This window comes from Clinocottus analis, unplaced genomic scaffold (assembly GCF_023055335.1).
Source record: "Clinocottus analis isolate CAN_PGR_092001 unplaced genomic scaffold, fCliAna1.0.p SCAF_6, whole genome shotgun sequence".
NCBI classification, from domain to species: Eukaryota; Metazoa; Chordata; class Actinopteri; order Perciformes; family Cottidae; genus Clinocottus; species Clinocottus analis.
Window position 1 is genome coordinate 5,188,499 of NW_027176218.1, and position 27,577 is coordinate 5,216,075.

Below are 27,577 nucleotides of genomic sequence, written 5' to 3' on the forward strand. Positions count from 1 at the left end.
TCACTTTACGAAAGAGAGCGCCAAGTGCATGAACCGTTTTCTTCAGATATGTGTGCGTATTATGACCTCAAAGTACTTTCTTGATGGCATCAGTGCTTATATGCAGCATACCCTATAATAATGATGGCCGACGCCTTTTCCCCAAATGCCACATCTGGTTCCTGTCACACGGCTCAGACGACAGACTAGCAAAGGTCTGGCTTCATGAAACGAGTTGATAATGTAAATAGCCTCACGGCATCTCTGTCATCGGCGTTGAAGGTTGCAAAATTGCTGCGAAAACATTAATTAAGTACTGACAGCTAAAAATGAAATTGGAGAAAAGAAAGATGAAAGGCAAAATTGCCTCATCTGACTGCTTAACAAACCCTGACGCAGGGTTGGAGATATCAAAGACGGACCAGAAGCCTGCGCAGACCATCGTCTCACTGAGCACATCCTTGATGCAGCAACAGATAGAACGACATCAAGGGCTGCTGCCAGAGTAAGAGTGATTACACTTGATTATCGCAAGCACGACATCTTGTACACTATCCTTGATCACGGCTGGAAAATCACTGGCAATACTGTACTTCCTATTTCTATCAAGACACACGGCTTACATCATTTTGGGAGTCGACATTATTTGGCGTGCACTGCACTTGTAATACGATTTCAAAATAACCATCCCCTCGAATGTCCAGAAATCAATGATACTGCTCACTGAAAATAACCAATTTAAGTCTGCAGGGTTTCTGTCAAGAAATTGGGTTAAAATCTGCATGTTGTTGGCTTCTCTTCAGCTGCCTGGGATACTTTTCAGCCAGCCTCTCCTTCAGCAGGAGATGGTTGTGTTTACCAGCAGGCTGTGTTTCACTCACATGTTTGAAACCATCTAATGAGATTTGGCTTTGATTTTCTTCGCCTTAGGGGAAGAGGAGGAGGAGGAGGACTTGAAAATAAAAACAATGATGGTGTGGTGTCATTTTTAAACAGTAGTTCTGATGAATAATTTAAAACCTACCAACAACTGATTCCCTGGCTCGCTAAGCCGAGCAGTAACCCGGGAGCGAAAATAAGATATCCTGTTGGGTTCAGGTTGCCTTTTGAACAGATTTGGAAGGCCATTATTTGAGAGTGGTTTGAATTTAAACTTTTTCAAACCAGAGCGGTCAAAGCTATTGCAGAGAGTTAAATCAGATGTGGTTTTTTTAACAGCTTAGTTTATTAGGCTGGGAGGAGAAGGAGAGAAAAAACGACTTGTCTAAAGAAAACTGTTCTCTGGGAGGCCACAAATATTAAAATGATAGACTATCCTGCCTGTGTGTTGTGACTGTTGTGCTTTGGAAAACAATAAATCTCTGCACTTTGGCTACAGCTATAGTGTATATAGACGATGTAACTTCATAAAAATAAAATTATTAGAAACTTTTTTTCAGAGACCTCTGCAATAAACAAATAAATAGTGAAGAGTGAGCATAGACACAGAATACCACACAATATTTCAAATATGCATTGGTTAATTAAGTAATTGTATTTCAGGTAATTTCCAAACTAATTTTGAACATTAGGCGTTAATGTAAAATGTCCTATGTGATAAACTATATATGGGTATTCACATACACACTTCAAATGAGAACATATAACTAATAGTGACTTATGATAAGTGCATCCAACCATGAGTACAAACTCAGAACAACAATAATCAAGAAAGCCAAACTTCAAAGTGCTATAAGCAAGTGGCATTTAAGTACAACTAAAGTGCTATTTTCTATACTGTTCCTACCTACAACTTCCTATTTCCAGCATAAAGAAAGTAACACTTTAGTGGCACTTAAATGACACTTAATTATAGCACTTTGTAGTTGGACTTTCTTGAAGAAATTGTACTTTCTTGATTCTTGTTGTTCTGAGTTTGTACTTATGGTTGATTGCACTTATTGTAAGTCGCTTTGGATAAAAGCGTCAGCTAAATGACATGTAATGTAATAACTCTGTAGTAAACCCAGGTGAGATGGGGTTTGGAGAAGGTTAAACCTGCATTTGAAACTGAGAAAGCCTTTAACTTCAAACAATAGTCTGAAAACAGCAGGTTGTGTACAATTCCAAACGAATTTCTTTTCCAAGTCTCTATTACAACAATATTCACATGTACTGTGAATTTAAGAATAATTGTTTGTCGTATGCTTTCCTCCTTCCTACACTGGCAATAAATCCCATACCCGCCACAAATCCATGTAAGAGATGAGGGACAAAATCCACTTTACGTTGAAACATTGTCTCATTCTGGCTTCTGCAGAATTTTGGAACAAGCTGCATTTTTGCAAAGAAGAAAGACTTGTTTGTTTTGCTGTCATGGCCAGAACAACAATATACAGTTAATGGTTTACATTACGTATGGGCATAAGCATGCCGAATTAAAATAAACTCGACAAACGCTGAACCTTTCCTTTAATTAATTAAATGATTCAGACCAGTGCGTAATTACGCGAAGGGGATTGATGAAGACTTCGTGAAATGCTGTCATTCCTGACCGATGACGACTAACTACAAATATTTAATCAGCGGAAATTGAAGGACCATATTCTACAATTAGACGTGTTTGCCTATCGAGCAATGCAACACACCGTTTCGTAATGCGTGTTCTTTGCGTAAACCCTATGCCACAAAGAAGAAAGCCGCAAGTTTGTCTATAACTAACTGTGTCGAGTTTATGAATCCCGCGCAATAATTGATGCATTCAAGCTTATGGGAGAGACAACGCGGCGCATGCTAACAGATTGACTGAGCTCCGTAAATGTTTGTTGCTTTAGTTGGTTATTTTGCCTACTAACCGCTTCCACTCTAATTGGCGAAGAATATCGTATTATATTTCCAAAACAAGCCAAATGTTACAATCCTGCCTGTCGATGACTGGCGTTAACATTGGAAAGTGGAATCTACAGTTTTTCTCGGATCACCTGAATGCAGCAAAGCGCCCATCCTATGATTGACTAACACCCTTGACCAATCAGAGTGCTTTCTACAACAGCCAATCACCGAAGTCTGAACATCTTATTGTCCAATCAAATTCAAAGGGGCAGGTTCTTATTTGTAGCGCCGAGATGTATGATGGAAGATGAATGAAGCTTCTAGCTAGCAACAACAACAACATTGCAGCATAATAACTGGCACGAATATGTCAGATCAAGAAACCACTGAATAATAAAGACCTATGGAAGCTGTAAAGGACACCCAATAACTGGGTTTAGCATGCTTTGCCACACAAGCTAAGCAGGACAGCTAGCTAGTTGATCCGTGGGGGCTTGCTAATAACAAACGCTAGCATGCACTGGGAGGATGCGAGGTGGAAGCTGTCACTCTGAATCTTTCAACAACAGACGATATCGAGAGGGTAAATAACTTCGAGAAGCATTGATTTGTACCTGGGCTGGCTAATGCAATATGCAGTTTGATGTAACGTTTCTGTATTGAACGCTAGCTAAATGTTGGCGTAGCTAGCTGGTTATCTTTAGCTGTTGTAATTCATCTAACTTAAAGCTAAGTAGCTAGGTTAATCTATTTGGTTCCTAAAACCTCGATACATGCTAGCAAACATGCTATACATGCTTTCTATAGTTTCTTTTCTATTCCTTACAACATAAATCCCTTTTTGTTCCACTCATACAGGCTGAGGTAACTGTGCCACCATGTACTCGAGACCCAACAACCACATGAAGTCCAGCTGCAGCAGCGACAGCATCACTGAGCTGATGGGTGCCCTGTGTGAATGCAGCCTGTCCGGGGTGTCCTGGAAGCGACGGGCCCTGGGTGGAGTCTCGAGAGAAGGTTTTCGCAAGGCTCTCAAGAAGTGTGCCTACGGCTCGCTGCTTTCTAAGTTATTTCAAGATGACACCAAAGGGTCTGCCCCAGGAGCAAGTGCCACAGTTAACACACCGCCGAAAAATAAAGTCCTGATGATCTGCTTTGACTTGCGGGTGGCGGGGTGCCGAGAGGAAGCGGAGAAGTTGGAGGAGCAGCTGGGGATGCTGATGGAGGGAGAGTCCTCCGGCCTCAAGGAGATAGACGCAGTCCTTGAGCTGTTGGTACATCTCGCTGGTTCGGCACCGCCACCCCCTACCTCTTTTAGCAGAGACTACATGAGACGAGAGAGGCCAGTGCTGCGGAGGCCTCGACCCTGGGGCTACCAGAGCGAGGAGCTGCAGAGGCTAGAGGCCCGGGCGTGGGGTCTCGTGTGTGGGGAGGAGTGGGACACTTTGGAGAGTTTGTGTGGAACTCAGAGGTTGATGGATGCCCCTCCAGGCACAGGATTGCTGGCTCTGAGAACTAAATTGGAAGCGGAAGAAAGATTTGACAGGGATACCAGGATGACGTTGTTTGGAGCACTGCAGCACACTCGCACCTCAGACATAGACATAAGACTGGACTTGCCTCCTGTTCCCAGTAATATTGATGTAACTGGGCTGGCCATAAGGGTATGCAACTTAGTATCGAAGCACATGCATGTTGTTTAGTTTGGGTTCAAACTTGCACATGTTATTTGAATATGGATTACACCCCAGTGTCGTGCAATGTTTTCCTCAGGATTCATTGTTGTCTGTGCAGGTCCCCTCGTCTTTAGATCAGTCTGAGGATGAGGGCTTCCAGTCCGCTTCCAACATGACCCCAGACTCTCAGTCAGAGACCAGCCCCGTTCCAGACGTTGATATATGGGAGGCTGTACGCACGTTTGAGCCTGGAAAACGCCGCTGCTGGGAGTCTGTTGGCTGGTAAGTGATGAGTCAGTTGTGCTGTTGAATGTTTGATCATAATAAGTCTACGGTAATCCACGCTTTTGGTCAAACCAAGAGATTTAATTTACAATCTAAAACGTAAAAAAAAAAAACTAAAAGATTGAGACTCAGTGAATGTTTGCATTTTTCGCTCAAGTGTTACAAATGTCACAAAACAGGCAAAAAAAAGACGTTTGGAAAGTAACAGATGAAGTATAAAATAGTATGTCTTCACTTTTGTTCTCCCTCTCTGAAACACACCAAATTTTTAAAATTATTTTCTTCCCAGCCCACCAGGGAAAAGAGAGTCTCTCTATCTAACAGAGGGAGGCAGGGAGGCCTTTGACCAGCTTTATCGTCTATGGGAGGGGGAAATGAGGGTGGTCAGCACCGCTACACCCTCTCCTCTCCTTCCGCTGCCCTTGGATTCTCAGGCACAACTGGTATTTGACCTTCTCAACGTCTTGATCGGAGTGGCCTCCACGACTTTCCCGCTCAACCAGGTGCATTTCATTATCTTTCTTTATTGGTCCCCTAAATGCAATAAAATGCCGTTGATCTGTTGTTTTTGGGTGTCTGTCAGACTGAAGTGATGAAAGTGAATGGGGTGATAAATGCACTGTGACAGCAATTACTAAAAAGAAAACACAGAGAGGAAGAAAACTGAGAGCAGAATCAATGGACAATCTGTGCGTGTACGACATAAACAACAAACCCAATTGGTTTATAAAAGCATATTACCTCAAACAACAAGAAATAATGTGGCAGTGTCAAGCACAGTTAGTCGCCTGACAAAGATACATTACGAGACGAGGAAATAAATGAAAAAATTCTTAATGTCAAAAACAAAACCACAGGAGAGCTCTTCTGTTGCTTTATTGTTTCCCATTAAGTTTTTTTTTAATGTGTATGTATGTGTGTATATATATATATATATATATATATATATATATATATATATATATATATATATATATATATATATATATATATATATAAAATAATAATATAAAAAATATATATAGTTACTACTTAAGTCATTCTTTTTTTAGACCCCCCTAGCATACATTGTCATTAACATGCAGGCTGGTAGAAGAGGTAACACAACATCATGAGCACCTGTACAATCTATCATAATCTAATACTGTAGTCCTGCATCACGCAACTTCTGCAAGGCTTATGTTATAAAATGTTTGGTTGAGACTGTCAGGTGTTTATTAAACTCAAAGGTAATCCTTGAGGTGGTCGTTCGTGGTGGTGTTGTGCTAGATTGCAAAAACATTGTCTGCTATTTCTGTCCCCCCCAGAAGGGTCCTGTCTGGGACTCTTTGTATCCAGTTCTCATAAAACAACCATGAAGAGGACAACAAAACAAACACTTGATTATGTATTGCGGTCTCATATAATAACACCACAAACCATGCCTTCGAAAGTCACCATGGAGGTGATTTTCTCGAGAAAAATCTATATTATAAGCTTTTCAGAGACGGCTTTGCCATGGGGCTTGTTTGTGAGATGTTATTCATTGCATTTTGTCCGCCATCTGTAAATCTGCCATCTCCTTCGCAGAGTGTTCAGTTTGATGTCAGACCTGGCGTGTGCGTGTCAGGAGCCTCCCCAGAGAGTGTGTCTCGTCTCTTGGGGGAGCTGGCCCAGCACGGCACCCACTACTTGAGGCTTAGTCGCTTTTCTCTGCAAAGTGCTGACAAAAAAGGCCTCGTCTTTCAGGTACGTTGTATAGTCAACACTTATACCACTGAGACCGCACATTTTATCGCCGTTACCATTGTCGTGGCAATTTGAGATGCGTGAGTTTTCAATACCCAAACTATTTATTCACACAAACAATCTAAAAACCCAAATTTAATCATGTAAGAAAAGAGTTTTTGGTACACAAGAATGATTGGCAGCAAAAAAATCTGTTGCCAAAACTATCCGACATCACAAAAGTGCATTTTCCTATTATCTCTACTGAACGCATCGTGACAATTTTAGTGGGTTAACGCCGTCATAGATACAAATAACAGAAAATGTCTTTCTCTCTCAGGCTTTTACCGGTGGTCTGCGGAAGTATCTGCATTACTACAGGGCTTGTGTTCTCAGCACTCAACCCACCCTCAGCTTGTTGACCATTGGCTTCCTCTTCCGCAAAGTGGGCCGCCAACTAAGGTAAGGTCAAACCTGCTTTTTGGCCTTCATGTGTCTAGTATTCATTTCAAGCTCACAGTATAGTTGTGTCCTAGAGGACCTTGGTTTTAATATCAGATTTAAAAAAAACCCTCTGCTTTCTTTTAATCTAAGATACCTGTCAGAGCTGTGCTGTGTAGATGGGCCTTTAGATGCAGGCCAGTCTACCTTCCCTGTGGTGAGTCCTCTGTTTCTTTCTGCAAACTGCAATATGTCATCCGTCATGGCTGTGTTTAGCCTATCAGATGGGATGTCAGCTCATTGTCATGTGGCTCTCCTCAGGGTGTTAAACTGATGTCCTACCTGTACAATGAAGCACAGAATAACTGCAGCAACGAAAACTATCCGGTCCTGCTGTCGCTGCTGAAGAGCACCTGTGAACCGTACACGCGGTCAGTCCCCACGCTCCTCATGCAGACCTGTCTTCAAAGTAAAACGATATCACTCGAGCACGGGGCTTTCCCTCGCTGCCATGCAGATCTTGCTCCATCTAAGTTTTTCTGAGGACTGTCAGGACTGGGTGTGACTGTTTTTGCTGTGCTCCTCATAGGTTTGTGTCTGACTGGGTGTATAGCGGCGTGTTTCGGGACATCTACGGAGAATTCATGATCCAGGTCAATGAGGACTATCTCGTCTCGAGAGGTGAGATGACACAAGCGCATGCCGTCCTCAGTCAGCAGGTTCTGAAAATGAAAAGCCTGCCGGACAGATTGTCTTGCAGGAAGAAAAAAAAAATAGATTTCATTACAGGCTTTATTGCCGAGTTAGATTCGTCCTTGTGTCTATAAAGGATGTCATGAAGCTATTGGATGATAATCAGTGGGAAACAAAATCAGCTACCGCAGCGTTGGAGACCAGAGCCATCTTCACTCAGTAAGCTACGGGGACAGAAACAACACAAATATGTCCCCTCATTCTTTTCAGTTGGTACACCATGCTCGCTGAAACAATTTCTGAAATAAATTAGTTTTTTTTCTTTTGTAATTGCCCTTGACAAATCTGGACTAACTGACTTATTTTTAAATCCAATTAATGACGTGGCTCTTTCATGAGAGCAGCAGACTAGCGTTGAGACAGGAGGAGAGGATTCTTGCACTGCAGATGCATACAGACTCTTTTAGATTTAACATATTCTAATATTTACAGTTTGACATAAATAAAAATGCATTTGTTACAGCCCAAGGCAATATCCCTTTCACAATATCCAAGAGTAACAGGCGATCATCAGAATTGTTTCTTCGTTAACACTCATATTATTTTATTGACTAATCCATTAGTTGTTTCAATTAACATATCTGTATAACCGAGTTTCTCCTCAAAGAATGACACAAAATCACCACTTTATATATTTTGTTGAGCAGAGACGCATAAGTCATTCGCCATGAAATTAACTAAACGGTCAATTAGTCGCCTAATTGACGAAGCGGGGGCAGCGTTACTTACTAATAGATCGATTAGAGATGTGAAAATGAGATATGACCACAGGATGGTAGAGCTTAAACAATTTATTGATTGAAGGAAATCTAATGAGCAACTATTTTGATAATCCGTTAATCCTTAAAGTGATTTTTCACAGGAGAGGAGGGGGGACAAAACTACATTTGAAAATATGCAAAGATAATGCAAATAATTGTTGGTTTTCCTGTAGGAGGGAATTGTTTTCAAGCAAATTATAATCTTAATGAAAACCTGTTCCCCAAATGGGTACACTCTGTAATTGCTTCATCTTGACAGTACTCCATAAATATAGTTTTATATGAATCATTATAGCCTGTCCAAATATTGTATGTCATGCAACACCCCATTCAAGGTCAGACCATCACCTCGGCTTTGTCTGGCTAAGAGGTTCATTTGCTCATCGGCTACACCTCATCAACTTCTGCAGTGAACCCCTGCACTTCTTGCGCCCGCGTTTTGGAGGACACACAAATGTCATTGTTCTCCTCGAAGTCCGTCGGCCAGGGAAGCAATCAGCAGCTAAGCTTTCTTGGCAAGCCGAAGGCTCTCTGTAAAGAGTTCTCGGAGCTCAGTGCATTCATGTTCTCTTATGCTTTTTGTTTAGGATCACTGAGCTAAGCGCTAACAATTTCCAAGTGTTAATTCAAGCGACCAGAGTTTTGCCATGCCCCGTAAGTCATACTAATAAGGAAAAGTTTTAGGCCTAGTGCAGGCTGCATAATACTACGAAGGTGTTACTTTTTTTTCTTAGTTGTGAGAGTGTTGTACTGTTATTGGAGGCATAATGGAGCAGTAAAAAAAAACACACTCGTTCTAAATTGTAGAGCGGCATGTAATAGGCGTCCTTAAATCTGTGCAGACAAACACTTTTGGGTCCAAGGCTACACTCTGATCTCAAAGGATGTGGAGGATTGTGTGCCCGTCTTCCTGAGACACATCGGCAATGATGTGTACGTCTGTGGGAAGACCATCAACCTCCTCAAGATCTGCTGCCCGCAGGTTTGTTTTTCACATTTAACACATTCATATTATGCAGACGGGGGATTTCAGGCAGCTGAATGTTCTGTAAAGATATTACTGCATATAATCTAATTAAGTCTTAATTTATTCAGTACAAAGAGAATCTTTGGCGGTTGTTTGCTGTGAATACATTATTCATGTGAAACGATAAACCTTGAGATAATGCTACCATATTCTATCTGTTTTTTCTTGCTTCTCACAGTCATTCAATGTACTGAATTGGCCTAGCGATAGAGGCTCCGCCATCCACATGCACCCCACAATTATCTACTTGCCACAACAAGCTTCAACCCATCTGGAAATCCATACTGCCCAAAGGGAATTGGACAAATAATCAATACTGCAACATATGGGGGACACGGGCTCCTGCAAAACGTTATCAAAACACGTGCATCAGTATTAAGATGAATTGTTGAGTTGTTTCTGAATCAGATGTTTTCATCATCATTTAGACATGTGAAGGCTGAGCTGTTCCGCTCTCTCTCTGTTACTGCAGACGTTTGCCACTTTGAGTCCTGCTTTGATAAAAGCTATCGGGATGTATCTAGGGGTGAAACGATTAGTTGATTAAAACTAAAAGTCGATCTAATGAAATATTATTGGCAACTTTTTGGAACTGCTAACCCCTCTATTGGTCCCGATTTCCTAAAATTTGAGGATTTGATGCTTTCCTCTGATTTATATCAATTTGAACAGAATAATATGTTTGAGCTGAGGACTGTTAGGCAGACAAAGCAAGACATTTGAAGATGTCACTTTTGGCCTTTCTTTTGACAATTTTTTTTCTACCCTCCCCAATATTATAGACAATATAATACTTTTTTTATTAAGAAAACAATTGGCAGATTAATCAATAATTAAATGAATTACTGGATGCAGGCCTAAATGGATCAGATGTTAGGGCTGCATATTAATATGCTGATCTTGATTATTTGTTTGTTCTATGAAACATCAGAAAATAGTGCAGAATGTCCATCACAGTGCTGTCTTCAATTGCTTTTTTTTCACATTTTAAAAGCTGGAACAATCATTTTTTGACACTTTTGCTTTACATTTACTGCAATTATCAATTAAAGCCAATGGACAAATTATTTTTTTTCCAATCTAGTTGATATTCCTGCAATATCTTGCATATCTCGGAATTGTCTTTATGATAAAACCATACATTGTGCTCTAAATACAGTCCATGTATCACTATGAGTTCCCATACGATTCCCAGCACTGCTTTCAGCGAAGCACCAGTAAGCCGAAGCGTGTACATGTTCATGTACATGAATGGACGCCGCCACTTTGGCACGGTGACGGGAAGCTTAGCATGCCAGACAAATGGAAAGCGTTCGTGAAGAGTTGACATTTTTATTTAATATAATTCTATTTAATCTCCTCAGTTCTCTGTGATTCACCTGCTAATTCACCAGCACATTCAGTTTTGTATGACTCGACCTGTCTGACCTAAACCACGGGGCTCGTGCTCCGGACTAATTGGCATTCTGTAACTACAGTGTTTCTCTGTATGCTAATTTTACACACAATTATCTTGATAAAAAGCAAAAGTGAAAGGACTGTTACTAATGTGCTATTTAAGAGCTAATCAGTCAGCTTGACTAAACCCAACATGCCTTCAAGGAAAAGTCCTGGATGTTTTGAATAAAACACCTAATGTTTGATGTGGATTTAGCAGTAGACAGTAGTTGGTTATTCCAAAATAATTTCACTACAAGGCCCGTTACTCTCTTCTACAGCTGATTGTACATGTGTTGTTACAAATGGTGCTCCAGCTGCATCAGTTATTAATGAATTTATTGATTAACAGAAAATGAAGCAACTATTTTGATGCCAAAAGGCCAAATATTTACTGAGTCCATCTGTTTTGTCTGACATGATGGTAAAGACACTTTGCACCCTTCCTGAGGCTTAACAGACCAAGCACTTCATCAAGAAAATGATGGCCCAATTAATCAACAGTAAAGGGTTATCCTCAGGATGAAGACAACACTTACAACAATGAGCCTCTGATTGGTGCAAGCTTGTTTGTGTACTTTGTGTCCACAGCACTACATCTGCTGGTCGGAGCTGCCGGTGCCTCGCATCGCTGTCACCTTCTCCCTCCAGGAGGTGGAGGAGATCGAGAGGGACTGCGCTGTGTATCGCGGACGCATGGAGAGGGTTGCCAAGCACAGCGCCGTCAGCAGGGAGGAACAAGTACTGATACTCACGCATATTCTTCCCACGCAGTAGCGTCCTTACCGGCGATGTCTTTTAAACTCCTCCGTTATGTTTGACAAGAGCTTTGGTAAATTAGCTTGAAGAACAGTATAAGAATGTGTTCCCATCCCAAGTAGACATGGCAGTCAACGTGGTGTATTACCCGAATAAAGACAGCATTACTTCACTGCAAGCTGACTAAAATGTTGTAAAAAGCCTAAAATTCTTTAGGGTGAGAAGTCAAACCTGTAGTAAGACAAGTCAATACACAGGTACTCTCTCTCTCTCTCTCTCTCTCTCTCTCTCTCTCTCTCTCTCTCTCTCTCTCTCTCTCTCTCTCTCTCTCTCTCTCTCTCTCTCTCTCCATATATATATATATATATCCTTTTTCTTTAACATAACATGATTCATGATGTGACACTGCCCCTCAAGTACTGAGCGTTTCAGCAGCGAGCCATTATAATGATGCAGCTGACGTCTGGGGCTTGCACGCTGCTTGATTTAGTGTAACAACCTGGTGTGTATGACCTATATCGTGTGCGCTGCTGGCAGTGCTGACTGGCAGAGGTGGGGTGAGCTCCGGGGCAGCCGGATAGATCTTTGTTAATGATGATTTCTTCTCTGTCTATTGTAAGGCCCAGCGAGTGGAGAAGGCACGCCAGGAGCTGATCAATCAGGTCAGAGAGTCAGCGGCTAAAACCCTGGAGAGCATTCGCGGTTAGTGTTCCACATCTCTTTTCTCTCACACACACACACACACACACACACACACACACACTGTGAGTATACTTTTCATATCCTGCTTAATGCATATGCACACCCTTGTATAACACACACTTGCTTCTTCACTCTTGACTATGAGTGTGTCCTTCAGCTACATTCATTCCTCTCAGGAGAGCAGCAGGGATGCACAGGGCCAAGGGCTGCGAGGAATGCTTTTGAATGGCTCACAGCACTGTGGGCTGTGAAATCTAATCATCCTCGCACAGTTTAGCAAACTCCGTTATTCTTGCAAAAGATGTGTGGCAAAGTTTGGGAGTGGTGGTAAAAAAGTCTGGCCTGATGCTCTGTGCATGTTCTGGCATAGGTATATGTGTGTGAGTTTGCGTGAGGCAGATGGTGATTGTGTGTGTGTGTGTGTGTGTGTGTATATGTGTGTGTGTGAGAGAGAGAGAGATGTTATGTACTTTTCCGTGTGGGGTGGTAAGCAGCCCACTGTTGTTTCTCTCGGCTCCTGCAGGGCGCCAGGTGTCACTTCGTCTGGCTGACGAGGCCAAGAAGAGGGAGCATTTTGAGGAACTGAAACAGCACCTGGAGGTATTGTGTATGTGTATGTGTGTGTGTGTGTGACTAAAATATGTTGCATGTGAATATGAGTAACGCAGATTTAAGAATGTGCGTATTTGTTGATAAATGTGTGACAAAGTAAAGATGGTGAGCATGTGTACGCAAGAGCGTAAGAAAAAATGGAGTGTTATAGAGGAGTGAATTGTGATAAAAACCTCTTTTTGTCTCCTATTTTCTATATTTTGATAATAATTCGAAGTTAAGCCTGCAATCACAGATTTTCTGGGGCCACTTTGAAGCAGGGGAGACATGTTGTGAGCACAAAATCACCTTTTAAGTTAATATGAGCGTTTGAGTTAAATTTGTCTCTACCAACTGCTGGGGGAAATATTTGGCTTTTAGCTGATAAATGCTGCCTTCTGTTTCCAAATATAGGACTATTAGAGTGAACCAAAACAGAGAAGAAGTTACGGTCTCTACAGCTAAATAGAAATGAGATATATATATATATATATATATATATATATATATATATATATATATATATATATATATATATATATATATATATATATATATATATATATATATAGACACACACACATATACATTTTGTTCTAATAATATTGATTTATAGCCACTTTAAATTTAATACATCTGTCAGGGAGAGAATAAAAACAGAAATTTGGATTCATGCTATCCACTCATTGCTCTTGATGTTGATTTTAGAAACTGAACACAATGATACATGTTTGTTTGTTTGTGTGTGTGTGTTTGGCTCCAGTGGAGCAGTGCAGCCAAGAAGAGGCAGGAGGAGGATGACTTCAGCTTTGCCAGAGAGCTGAGGGATAGAGAAAAAAGACTACAAGCCTTGGAGCAACAACTGGAGCAGAGAGCCAGGTCTGACTGCTTTTAACAGCCGCTGGTGGAGATGCAAATGTTTTATTGATGATTGATTAATCTCTGTTAAAAAATGTATTTGGTCTAGAATATATGAACGGACTATGTGCAAACATGGTGGGAATTCAACTCCATCTGTGTGGGATATTACAGCAGCTGGGCTTGTGCCGAATGACCATGCAGTTGGGATAATGGCATGATGCCGCAGCACGAGCAAATATGCTCAGACGCTGTAATGCGAGTATGGCACAATTGGATTTCCATAAGATGGCTAAGAGTTGATAGTTGGAGATTACCTGCTTTTGTCCCCAACAGCTTTTAACCTAACCAATTCACATTGCCTTCATGTACTATTCTTGCCTTGAATTTGTGGCAAAGTTTCAACATTTACTCACCTAATTATTTGGGATGTTCCGGGAACATATTCTATAAACAGTTTTTCATGAAAGGGAAAACTTATATTTCATATTTTATTGGCCTTTACTGATTAATCAATTATAGATAATTGAAGAGGCTGACAATTGGTGAAGGAAATTGCTCATCAATGAATTCATAGACAACACAGAGCTTGAAAGCACATATTCACACACAAGCTTATGCTTATCAGAGTCGGCCATGAGCACATGCACATGAAAGCTTATCTTCACAGAGTACAAAGAATACTGATTGCTGGATGATTTGCCCTCCAATTTAAATACGAATGATTCAGTATTCAAACAAGACGCTATTTATAAAATTGACCCATGTCAGACTTCTTGCAAAAACTCAGCCAATCTCTGTTTGGGAAGAGCAGCGAATATAAACATTTTGCTACCCTTATCTACGTTGAATACCAATTTGAAGTTAGCTAGAGTAAAGCCACCTGCTTACTGAATGGCCTGCAGTTAAAAAGGACAATCCCATAAATTACAAGTTGCATATTTGATCCTCAAGAATCATGTGGCACAACAATGGAGCACGACAAAACAAGACATTCAAAGACATCCCATTTGACTCTGTGATATTGAGTGTTTCCCTTTGACAAATGAAGATAATCATCAGTTGAAGCAGTGTGGGACATAGACCCTTTTTCCTAGGAATGCATTTACTGTGCAAGATGAAACCCTAAACCAGAATATTTACTTGCCACTTGTGTGTTGCTACGCCCTGCACTGTAGGAAGGAGCTGATCGCTCAGTACAGCCGTCTGTCGGAGGAGGCGGCTCGCAGAGAGAGGCGGGCCATGTGGCAGGTGCAGCGAATGAGACTCGACGAATCCAGGGCTCAGTTCTTCATGCATGACACGCAGCAGACTCAGGTTTGTATTTAATTAAAATTGTAAACACACACACAGGACAATATATGTATTATAAATTACTTAAGGAAAGGGAAGTAAGCAAAGCCCTCGGGACTTCTTTCCAGGCAATGCTAAAGAAATATCCATTAGGCCAGGAGAGACCTCCCATGGAAGTGTGGCCACCTGTTCCCTCAGCTCCACAGACTGCACCGCAACCAACACTGGTACAACGACACATATGTTCCTCAACCTAAATCCCCATTTTTTTTTTCCACTCAATTATGCTCTTTGGAAGTGTGTGCTCATTAGCATCTTCTCCTGACAGGAACCTCCCAGTCAGGATCCGTCTGAACAGCGGCTAGCGGAGACTCAAGAATGTGATGCTGTATCACCCCCACCTGACCCATCTTTGCCCACCCTAGCAGCGGACCCCGCCCTCATCTCTGAGGACATCAACATCAATGATTTTCTCCCCAAGTCACCGAATCCTGGCAGTCAGCAGGTAGAGATCGCCCTACAGGAGATCGGCTCTGACCTACCTGAGGCGTGTCCTACAGCACAACTAGTAGACTATGACTTTAGTGCCCCCTTTAGTCCACTTGAGGGTATAACCGGCCAAACCTCAGTCCAGCCACGGTCCGACTTGATTCGAAGTCATCCCTCTTTTTCCCACATCCCCATTGGAGTCAACATGTCTCTGTTCCAGGATGATATACCCAAATCCAGCCCATTTGGCCAAGCCTCCAAATCCAGCTTTCCTCTTGGCCAATACACCGCAGATGAGACCCAGAATACATTCGTAGCGAGCATTTATGGACATCCCTCTCAAGCCACAGTGCAGCTAGGGGGTGAGAGTGCCTCAATAGAAAAAAACAAGCAGATGGAGGGTGCATCTGTGATAGAACCGATAATTGAAAAGGGAATTTTAGCATGTACAGTAGAGGGAAATGATGACAATGGTAAATCTGTCAAGGCTGCAAAAGATGATGTGGTCTATTCTCCATCCACTACGCCAGAAGAAAGTGGCAAGGATAATGGTCTTCACTGCGGTGGGATTGATCCACCTGATGCAAACCCTAAACCAAGCACTCAAGACCACAGCTCAAATATTCAAAATAAAGTGGGTGATAATATTTCTTTGACAAACATTCATGTCTCCAGTGCTCACCTAAAAGCTGGAGAGCTGGTTTCAGATGCCGTCGCCCAGCAGCCTTCATCCAGCGTCCATGGACAGTCCTCTGATGCTCACATAAATGTCAGACAGCTCGCGTCAGAGGTAACTGATCCCCTTCCACTCCCTAACGTCCACGGCCATGCATCCAAGTCACACATCAAGATTGGAGAACATATTTCTGAAGTTGACGCGCCTCTACCTTCCGCCAGCGTTCATGGCCACTCTTCTGACGCTCACATTAAAGTCGGGGAAAATGTTGCAGAGTTTGTCGCTCCTCTTCCCACTCAAAACGTCCACGGGCATGCCTCAGATGCCCACATCAAAGTCGGTGAGCATGTTTCAGATGTAGTTGCCCCTCTGCCCAGCCCCAGTGTTCATGGTCACAGTTCGGATGCCCACATTAAAATTGGAGATCATGTCTCAGATGTTGTTGCGCCCCTTCCTGCTCCCAGCGTCCACGGTCACTCCTCTGACGCCAATATAAAAGTGGGCGAGTTTGTGTCGAACATATCTGAAGCTCGGCCTCGTTGGAGTAAACATGGGCATGCCTCGGACTGCATGCTTCAGCCCGGCTGCATCGTGTCTGGAGGTGAACCCGCCTTGGCTGCTCTCCCTGGAAGCCCGTACGGTCACTCCTCAGACTCGGGGTTGGCTGCTGGATGTTTAGTTTCAGGAGATCCACCCAAACCATCTCCTCTACCCGGCAGTGCCCACGGTCATTCTTCCGACTCAAATTTAGGCATCGGATGTGTCGTGACGAAACCCGAACCACTTGCATCACCGCTACCAGGCAGCGTCTTCGGTCACTCTTCTGATTCGACGCTGGGCGTGGGTTGCGTGGTGTTTGGAACGGAGACACAACTTGCCGCACTGCCCGGCAGCACTTTTGGCCACTCGTCCGATTCTTCGCTTGCAGTTGGGTGCGTGGTGAAGGGCAAAGACGTCTTAAATCAGGAGAAGACGGAAGACAATGAAGATGTTAAAGGTAATGAATCGTATTTGAGCGATACACATTCTGCAGCAACCATCTAGCGCTTACAATCTTGAATGCAAATGTAATCCAAGTCACTAAACTCACTCTTATTTTATTTGTTACTTTAGTTTTATTGCATTAACTGAAGACAAAACAGTACGACTCTCAGACATAGAGGAGATGTTCTTGAGGAGTAGAAGTTAAAAAGAAAATATATTACACTGAAGACAGAAAAGACATAAGTGCTTTTACTCACAAAGTTCTTCATACATCTAATTCCAGTTGCGGTTCAATTGCTGTAATATTCTCCTTGACATGAACTGAATAAATTCTTTCTTTATTTTAGAGCTGTTTCGACCTGGACACTGTGATGGATTTCTTTGCTACTAAGAGCAGAATTCTTAACATATAGCGTAGTGATTAATAGAGTAATGTTTCCTATGTTGTCAGGTGGGACGGGACGCAAAGAATCTAAAGTGCAGTGGGTTTTGAGCCCAAAAAAGATGAAAGTCCCTTACAATCCCCTTGAAAGTACCAAACAATGGTCACTGAAAACAGTATATTTTATTTCTATTGTTTTCCATCTTTCTTCAGGTTCTAAGTCGGACAGCCCTGGTGAGCAGCTGGTTGAGTTCATGGGGTCCTGGGCAGCAGGCTTCGGTTTGTCCCCTGGAGAAAAGTCTGAGCAGGAATACCTCCTGGCTTTGTGTGCTCAGTACGAGGTGGAGCAATACGAAGACTGCTACAATCTAATGGGTGAGTTAATAATGTATAACTGGCCAAAGATGAATGGTGCCTTTGGCACATGGTAATTGTGGAAAAATGTGGAGTTTATGACATCCTCATTTTGTTTACATGCTAAGAGAAATACGGGCAGTGAGGCCTGACACAATGTAACAACAAATAACAACCCAAACAAATTGTCTAAATAAAAAACGGAGGGGATCCAAAACAGAACCCTGAGGACCTCCACATTTTAACTATGTCAGAGAGGAAATGGAAGATTAAGTAAAACCAGAGCTGTTTCATTTCCAGAGAGCTTATCCTCTGAAAGGTTTTGGTTCCCTTTTAAAGGTGCTCTATAAGACGTTTAGAGCATATCTATTGCTTTTACACAGCTCTCCACATGGAGAAGGCTGAGCAAGTGGGTGGCATGATACAGACAAACTCAGATTATAATACAGAGGAGTGAGAGCGACTTCATTCTCTGCTTACTTAGGTAGCTATTCATCCACTATATCTATACAAAGCAGACTGTTTTTTGCATCAATATTAATGCTCTGAATGTTGAATACAGATCCATTAATGCTCTCAACCCCGTATATAGAACCTCTCTGTTGCAGAGCCCTAAACTTTAATTAAATCTTTATTCAAACAATTTGCGTGGGCTAATTTCACAGCACAACCGAAGTAAAGTAGTTTCTGTATTCAAATCATAAATTAAATGAGCACAATTTAATTATTTGGCTCATAAATTGAGACAAAATAATTAATTGATGTTTTTCTATAGTACAATAATTCTGCTAAGGCTGTTGCTTTTTCTGGTGGATTGAAGTTAGATGAGACTAAAGACCTAAAACAAAGCTCAACCCATTAATTTATGAACAGAAAGGGTTGTGGCCTGTGCTACATATCCAGTCGGAAAATTAAATGGGCTCCCCTGATCTTCTGATCGTAGCCTGCAGCCTACATTGAACATTATGAGCATTTCTACACGGTGAAAGGTGACTTGTACGCTACGTGCAGCCTGATAAAGTCCTTGATGTTTTCTGAAATAACATCTTGTGAAATAGAGCAAAACATTATGTGAAATTGTGGAGAAATGATGCACCGTAGAGCGGTGGGGCTTACTTCATCAATTAAAACGAGCCCTTTTTCATGTTTAGGAGTGATGCATTTCCAGGGGCTGTTTAATATTTACTTCAACAGCAGGCACAGAGGTTGTACAAAAAGCAGTGATATTTCATGAGGGTATTAAGTCTGGTTTATGTTTGGGCGAGATGCATCTTGGCTCATCTTTTTCACTCCATGTGTCATGCTGCTATTTTTCATGCCAGCTTCCCGGGTCTCCGTGAAATCAGTCAGCCGAATACATCTTCCACACCGCTGATCAAAGTCAGGAGCCCTAATTATTTAAGGAGGGTTACTATAAATATAGAAGGTGGACAAAATAACATGAGCAAATTACAATATAGTGCTTTTTAATGGACTCACCCTGCAGTAAATTCTATCCATTGTGCAGCTCTATTGTTTTATTTGTATTGTGTCAGAGAGGTGCAGGAACACATTTATAGACCGTAGTTTTCCGGCTGCCAATTTTTTTCATTATCAATGAATTGTTAAGTTTATCACATTTTAGAAAATAGTGTAAAATAAACATTTCAAAGCCCAAGTTTCCGTCCTACAAAACTTGATCTTTTAACCCGTTGAAAGCCGTGGAACCAATTTTGGCTCCAGACCTCCTTTTCCCTGCGTTTGAGTGTTCGCCCCTGTGTTTGAGTCGTCGGTAGGAACACCAAATTAATTCCAATTATTGTATGCATTTGTTCAGCAAAGTCTTGGAAAAAAATGTATATCTGCAAAAATCGTAACTATCGTAACTATAAACATCCAGCATGATATGAGCCAGGTTCTCCAAAAAGGAAACCTGGAGCAGTCAATAAGACACCTTTTTGGAAAAATTAGAACCTAAAGAGTCATAATCTGCAACAAAAATCACAATAAAACAAAGCCTCGGCCTGTTACGAAGGACTTTCAGGCAAAAAAAACAAACTCTGTCGTTCAGGTCAAAAATGAAAAATGTTTATGTATCTTATGCCAAAAGATTATCTGGATGGGGCATGCTGGGACTTAAAATTGGCGCGGGAGGATTTTCACACGGTTTCCAAAAAGGTTAATGTCCAAACATTTTGTTAGAAAAATTCATTGGACCCCTCGGAGTAAAATCATTAAAACAGGAACATTTATTCGTTGCAAGGAAGGAGCAGAGTCAGGAGTACAAGCTGATGGACAAATTGCACATCCAAGAGTCCTCAAAGAGCTCTCAGAGAACCACCTCTCAAATACTCATCAACCCTCATGACGTCTTCGGCCTAATCGGGAACCTTTCCCCTCGTCCCATAGAGCGGTTTGTAAGAAAGGGTCATACGATAACAAAGGAACTGCTCAATCTTTCAAGTAAGGAACATACAGATTCCCCAGTCTCCCTGCTACCAGGAGACATGTTGAGTTTGTGTGTGAGATTAAACAGAGACAGTAAGATGAGAAGTCTGAATATAACAGTGAAATAGTAAATGATTAAGCGTGAATCATTTTTTTCCTCCAACACATTTACTTTTGCATCATCCATTCCAGCAAAAAGGATGCTTTTCTATTTTGTTTTTTACTCTCAATGTAAACTCTAGCGTCTTTTCACACTATTTAAAATGGCACATTTTACTCTGCTGTTGCAAGACTGATATTTATTCAGCAAACATGCCTGTCACCCCCCCCCTCCCCCTTCACCCTTTCACCCCCCTTCTCACGCAGCTTCATCCCCCGAGTGTCAGCTGCTGAAGCAGGTAACTCGGGGCCCCTGGGGACTTCCTATGGACCCCACTGCTGTCCAGCTCAGCGAGATGGTTTCCCTGCCAGTTCTGATAAAACAAGCCGTCACTACCCCGCTCATCACACAGTGAGTGTCTGACTGGGAGGAAGAAGGCTGCAGGAAGAAAAGTGTCTGTTTTGTGGTTATGAAAGGACTTGGAAAGATCATATTTGGAAACATATTGTTTATGAGTTTTGAGTGTGTGAGAAAGACATGATTATTTTCCCTGGAAGCTGGAATACTATGTTTAAGTGAAATGCAGGTGTGAGGCTTTCACTGATCTCCTCATTTTTCTGCTACTCCAGGCCACTTAAACTGTACTTGAGTGCACATTCTGCACCGGAGGAATAATTTAAATTCATATTACTTTCCATCTTTGTCGGATCCTTTTTTCTGTTTGAAATTCCATCAGAGATCCAGACTAGCTTGTCAGTCTTCAATGCAATGTTTTTGCACACTATGCAGTTCAGCTTTTGTGTGTAAAGAAATGGCTTTCTCATCCCTTTCTGCACACAGAGGGGGTGCAGTGTATTAAGCATTGGAATTCATAGCTCTAAACTTTTATGAACACATTTTTATCTCGTGCTTAGCAACACAGTGAAGTTTTCAAGAGATTTTCAACTATTTTTTATATCTTCTCTGCTGACTTTTCACTTAAAGAGAGTCTCCCCTAAATCCAACTGTGTTATAAATGTGAATTGCTTAGGAATGATTTCCAGCAACGGGACGGAGGAAGTCATCTAAAAAGTGAAACCCCGGTATATTTCCCTGAGCTTTCTCCAGAGCAGATGTGTATCATCCTCACAACCTGTATCAAATATGCAAGTCGGCATAATTTTCAGTCCTGATTATCGCGTCAAAACTGCTCTCTTCTTATCTCGGTCCTGCTCTCTCCTCCACCTCCCGTCTTCAGCGTGTCTTTGGTGAACAAGGCGGCGGTGGACTACTTCTTCGTGGAGTTGGGGGTGGAGAGGCACTTTGAGGCGCTGCGCCACTTCCTGCTGATGGAGGACGGCGAGTTCGCGCAGTCCCTCAGCGATCTGCTCTTTGAAAAGGTGAAGCTCTTCTTTTTTTAAGTGTTGCTGAAACTATTGATGTATTTATTGCGCTCTTGGAAAAGGAAAAGAGATCATCTTGGAACGAGGCCAAATGTCTTTGTCGCCTCTTGGATGCAACACATTTTAAACAAAGATGTTTTTTTTTTGTTGAGCAGCACTGCATGTATTTAGTGTTATCTGCTTTCTGCACGGGCAGGTAACCTTGTAAACTAAATTATTGTATGCATAAACTAGCAGGCTGAATAATGCCAAGAGTTGCCCGTTGTTTTCAAATATATGCGCCACAGGTAGAGGCCAGTTCTCCAGAGGAGGTTACTCGACTCTCGCGCCTGGACTTTTCCTGCCGAATAACTCTCGAATCCGAGAGCCTGTGTGCGTTGCAGTTGTACCGCCTGCAGCTTCTTAAGAAAGGATTACTGTTGAGAAATGTACACGCAAAACTGCCACTTTAATATTTTTGATATTGTTAATGAGGAGGAACGTTCATCGGGCGGCCAGAAATGCGACTCCAAATGCATAATAATGTCGCTTCTCATCTGCTGGATGTGTAAACTGGCCCGGTTTGCTCAGACGTTCGGCATATCAATATTTAGTTTACAGCCTTGCTCTTTGCGAATACAATATTGACATGTTATCCCTTTTTTTTTGCTGAATATAGTGAACTTGTTAAGCAAATATTTACGTATTTACACATTCAGCAGTTACAGAGTGAGATAATCATTCATTTAGAGTTTGTGTTTCGAGTATTCAAGTCCAACTATTTATTCTAGCAGCTCCTGAGGGAAATATCTCTGGGTAGTTGGAGCGTTGTCGCTGAAATAGCCGTCTATAGCGGCTAAAAACGACTTCATAAGAGCGATAAGGGCGACGAGAGTGACCCAAAATAGTAAAGTTGTGAGCCGTGCCGCTGAACAATGGGCTGAAACTCTCTGTAAAAAAAAAAAAGAGGGGCGCTGCAGATTCAGGTTATAATTGTCTGCAAGTTCATCAGTACATTTTGCATTGTCACATTGTTTTCACAATTTAATCCCATCATATTTCCTATTGCCTGCACGGCGGCGCGCAAAGCGTCCCTGCCTCCGTTTCCGAGATGACTTACGATAAGCCCAGAGCTTCCCGCCGTGAAATAACAAGCACATCCTTTGCTAACACCTCGGTGCTGCTGTTCTGCAGAAACATTCGCGTACATCTGTCTCCTGAGGCCCGTGAGACAGAAGGTTTTTGTTCCAGCCAAACACTTCACCAGCTGATCTCGCTGATTAGCACACCTTCAACCGGAAAGCGAGCTAATCATTGCAATCAGCGACACGCAGTGTTTGTTTGGGATGGAGAAAGGAAAAAAAAACCTGCCGACGCCCAGGCCTTCGATGCAACACTTGAAAAGATCGGTGAGGAGGTGCGACGGAGTAATCCGTGTTTGACCTTGTTGTGTATCCCCCCCCCTCCTCCTCCACCCAGCTGGGCAGCGGCCAGACCCCCGGCGAGCTGCTGACCCCCCTGGTCCTGAACTCCATCCTCAGCAAGTCCCTGCAGTACAGCTTACACGGGGACACCCCGTTAGCCGCCAACTTCACCTTCGCCCTGCGCTTCCTCCCGGAGACCTTCCACCCGAACGCCCCCGACGCGCTCAACTGCCTGGAGCTCCGCTACAAGGTCAGGCGGCGTGTCACACTTGTGTGTGCGTGTGTGTGTTTTTAATGGGCCCGAGTAACGGAGTGCGTACGCGTGCTCGAGCGCGTTTGTCTCGGCGTGAGTGGCAGCTTGAATGTGACAAGCTGTCATGTTTTGACAAACCGCCCTGGGTGTGGAAAATGAGCTTATCACGCACTTAAGTGGTTGACGCTTGTAGATTGATTGGAGTTGAGTCGTTCGGATGACATGCACAGTGACTAATGCTGCACATATTGTCCTTTGCTCTTGTTCTTTGTTCCCTGTCCTGCTGAATCTCCCATCTTTTAAACGTTTTAATCTCCTCCCCTTCCCGTGTCTTCATCCCTTATGTCTTGTTACTTTCCGCTCCGCTCTTTCTCTCCCCCATATATCTTTCCCTCATTCCTCTTCCCCCCCCGCTCCCATTTCTCCCCTGCTATGTCTTCCCTTCACAATCCTCTCACCTCCTTTATCAACATCTCTCCTCTCACACCTTTCTCCTCGCCTCATTCGTCACTCTCCCTTTTACCCGTCTTTCCTAACTCCCATTCCTTTTTCCTTCCTTTCTCTTTCACACTCACTCACTCTCACACCTTCACACGCATCCCCCCCCCCCCCCCCCCGCCGCCCCCTCCCTCTCCCCTTCTCTCGGTGCCGCCGTCTCATTTCCTTTGCGTCATCTCCCAGGTGGACTGGCCGTTGAACATCATCATCACAGACAGCTGCATGAACAAGTACAACCGTCTGTTCTCGTTCCTGCTCCAGCTCAAGCACATGGTGTGGAGCCTTCGTGAGGTCTGGTTCCACCTCAAGAGAACAGGTGAGAAGGCGGGAGCTGTCCGATTCAGGCCCTGCTCCGAGATCCCTTCAAATTATTCCAGTTGCGCTTCAACTTTTTTTTTTATAGCGTATCCATTGAGGGGAATACTGCAAATCCTTTCTGTTTTATTTATACGAAGCACATCTCATAGCAGTGGGACTGTTGTAAAATAGTGTGCTTCAGTAGGTTGGATAGTATTGATTTGTGGAAGTCTGTGCTCAGACTACTTAGATTGATATCCTGAAGGGGTAAAAACAAAGTATTAAGGAATTAGAGGGATGCAAACTCCAGCGACTACAACAATAATATAACTGATCACCAGGGGAATGTAGATGATTACTAAGTAATCTGAATTTTTCTCCTACATGCAAGACTAACATGACTGTTTCTTTGTATTATACATGTAGCAAAGTCTGCCTATGGTGTCATCAATTATTTTCATTAAGAATGAATGTGCCCAAAGTGAGCTCAAATATCCCACAGTTATGGATTTTGCAGTGATACGTTGCAGAGAAGCAGCACCTCTTTCCATATTAACGTCTGTAACCAGCAACGGTTTATTTTTCCGTCCCTGCAACGTGTCACCGCCTTTGTTCCCCCTCAGCGCTGGTGAAAGGAGCCGGTCGCTCGGTGCAGTTTCACCAGCTGCAGCTGTACAGACATGAGATGCAGCATTTTGTCAAGGTGATGCAAGGATACATCGCCAACCAGATCCTGCAAGTGTCCTGGAGCGAGTTCACAGCCAAGCTGGCCTCTGCCAGCGACCTCGACGCCATCCACCGCACGCACGCAGACTACCTCAACAGAGCCATCTTCAGGTGAGAGCTGGAACTGTTTATCTCTCAGTATTCATTGCAATATAATGCTTGCTGTTATCTCTGTGCACAAAGAAGGTGATATATGATAGTTTTTTTCCCCCCAACATATTGCATTGGAGAAGACATTTTTTGGAACAAGACCAAATGTCCTTGTTTCCCCTTGAATGCAATGCATTTTAAACATTTCAACACGTTGAGCGATCGCAGCTTTCAGGGTTGGGTGTTATCAGCGTTTAGCCTCTGCACCCCACGTGAGAGCAGACACAGATAACCTTGTAAACTCAAAGATTGAATGCATAAGCGATATACAATAGGTGCACGCCGAATGCAGCAAAAACGCATCACCTGAGTACGGAGAGAGAAAACGCCACAGTGAGAAGGAAGGTCTTTACAGGAAGTCACTCAACACACATAATTCTTTTGGATTTGTGTTTTGCCCCCGTTTATAGAATTTTGCCTGTTAATCAAAATACATTTAGTTGCAGCTCATCAAGGGGAATTTTTGTGGGTTTTAAATTGAATATCTCAAAGTGTGCATAGAAATGCTTGGTATTTGTGCCTTATTAAAAAATGTGTTTTTGATCCTCTAAATAAATCAACTAAGGTTGGCAGTTTTAGATCAATTGATGAATAAAGATTAAATTGCAGGAGCCAAAATGATGCGTTGATTGTGTTCTCCAAATTGTTGTGAGCTTTAATACGGACAGCTGATGTCTGATCAAAACAATTAGGACTTGAGGCTGCAACAAAATGCAGAAACATTTTGAGTGAAAGGATTTCTTCAGGCACAGCGAGCTGAAGTGGCTCTCTCCGCACCCGTAATTTCATATAAAATTAATTCAACCTCCTCGTACCGAGTCAATTAAAATTCCAGCTGGATGTGAGGCTAACTTTTGAACCCAATGAATGATTTAATCTCATCGAGAGGTTGTTAGTATCACACTCTTTCTGTGTCAGCCCCGAAAAGTCATTTCAAAGTGCCTTGTCCTGCTTCTTAAACTTTGCACTCTCGTGCCTCCCCCAGGGGTCTGCTGACGGAGAAGGCGGCTCCGGTCATGAACATCATCCACAGCATCTTCAGCCTCATCCTCAAGTTTCGGGCCCAGTTGATCGCACAGCCCTGGGGCAGCCAGCAGGGGGAGGCAGTGCACCCCAGCTTCGTTGCCATGCAGCAGTCGTACAACACCTTCAAGTATTACTCTCACTTCCTTTTCAAAGGTGAGGACAAAATCTCTTTTTATGTATTTTTTTTTTCATTACGTAATTTAATTTGGCTGTTTTTAGGTTTGGAATTATGAAGCCACAGGATGTGTAGAAGTATTGCCGATCAATCAGTTAATTAAAAAACAGCAATATCAACTAAATAAGAAGAAAAGAAGGTATGGATGAAGGAAACAAAGAGCCGAGATAATCCCTCAGTTTCTTCAATATCGACACTTATATTTAAATGACGCTGTGAAATGTTAAAATTGTATAAACTGTAGATTACCTTCTAATTTCAAGCATAAGATTTGCCAAATTATATCAAATTCTCGTATTTTTTTACAGCACATCAAATGTTCTCTAAATGTTGAGGATTAATCTAGTCAGCCTCGTTGTAATGAGACGTTTCTCAGATAATAATGGAGTCCTTTTGAAAATGATTGCTTAAAGCATAGTTTTATTATTGAATTAAATTCAACCGTCAAGCTTTTGTTTGTAGCTGTGTTTTTAAATGTTCTCCCTTGGTGTACTTTGGTTTATCGAAAATAGTTTCAACACATAATCTGTCATCCAAATTGTATCTTTCTAAAACTAATTATTACACAAATGATATCTTTTCTTCTCTTCTCAGTGGTGACCAAGCTGGTGAACAGAGGCTACCAGCCTCATCTGGAGGATTTCCTTCTTCGCATCAACTTCAACAACTACTACAAAGACTCCTGAGCTGTGTTACTGGCGTGCGTGTTGTCGTACTGGACATGATACCGACATACATGTTGGCCACTGATCCAATGTATCAATGTATACATGAGTGTTTACTTTTTTTTAAAAATCCCCAACGTGTGTTTATAAGACAGATAATCATATTTACGTGTGTATATATAATACATTCAGTTCATCTGGCTGTCATTTCGGTGTACAAGATATATCTTAAAACTCACCTCTGCTTTATTTTAGGGCATGTATTTAACATGTTGAGGTAATCAATGTGCTGGATTTGAACTACATGTCTGCGTGCTTAAGCGGCTTCACTTCTAAACTATCTGCTGCCAAAGTCTGTAATTGAGATGATGCTAATGCCGACTGTCTCACGCCCAGGTGTGCCTGCAGCTATGTAGATTAAGTACATACACATTAAGTGGCAATTATATGTAAATACCAAAGCAAACATGCTTTGTTGAATAAATGCTATTCTCTAGCTTTGTTTCTTCT

The 27,577-nt window shown here is 42.3% G+C and overlaps 1 protein-coding gene across 1 annotated transcript; it reads left to right on the plus strand.

The window, feature by feature from the left end:
* The first annotated feature begins 3,086 nt into the window (after positions 1-3,086).
* tubgcp6 (tubulin gamma complex component 6) lies at positions 3,087-27,541 on the plus strand. The gene is made up of 25 exons (XM_068602427.1): positions 3,087-3,373; positions 3,649-4,454; positions 4,585-4,748; positions 5,041-5,254; positions 6,321-6,479; positions 6,799-6,920; positions 7,053-7,116; positions 7,221-7,330; positions 7,489-7,580; positions 9,256-9,395; positions 11,469-11,618; positions 12,257-12,338; positions 12,862-12,938; positions 13,693-13,808; positions 14,966-15,104; positions 15,209-15,307; positions 15,409-17,242; positions 17,825-17,986; positions 20,759-20,903; positions 21,730-21,871; positions 23,333-23,527; positions 24,212-24,344; positions 24,949-25,162; positions 26,187-26,380; positions 26,997-27,541. The coding sequence occupies exons 2-25, from the start codon at positions 3,669-3,671 to the stop codon at positions 27,086-27,088; spliced, it is 5,625 nt and encodes a 1,874-aa protein (XP_068458528.1). The 5' UTR covers positions 3,087-3,373; positions 3,649-3,668; the 3' UTR covers positions 27,089-27,541.
* The last annotated feature ends 36 nt before the right edge of the window (positions 27,542-27,577 follow it).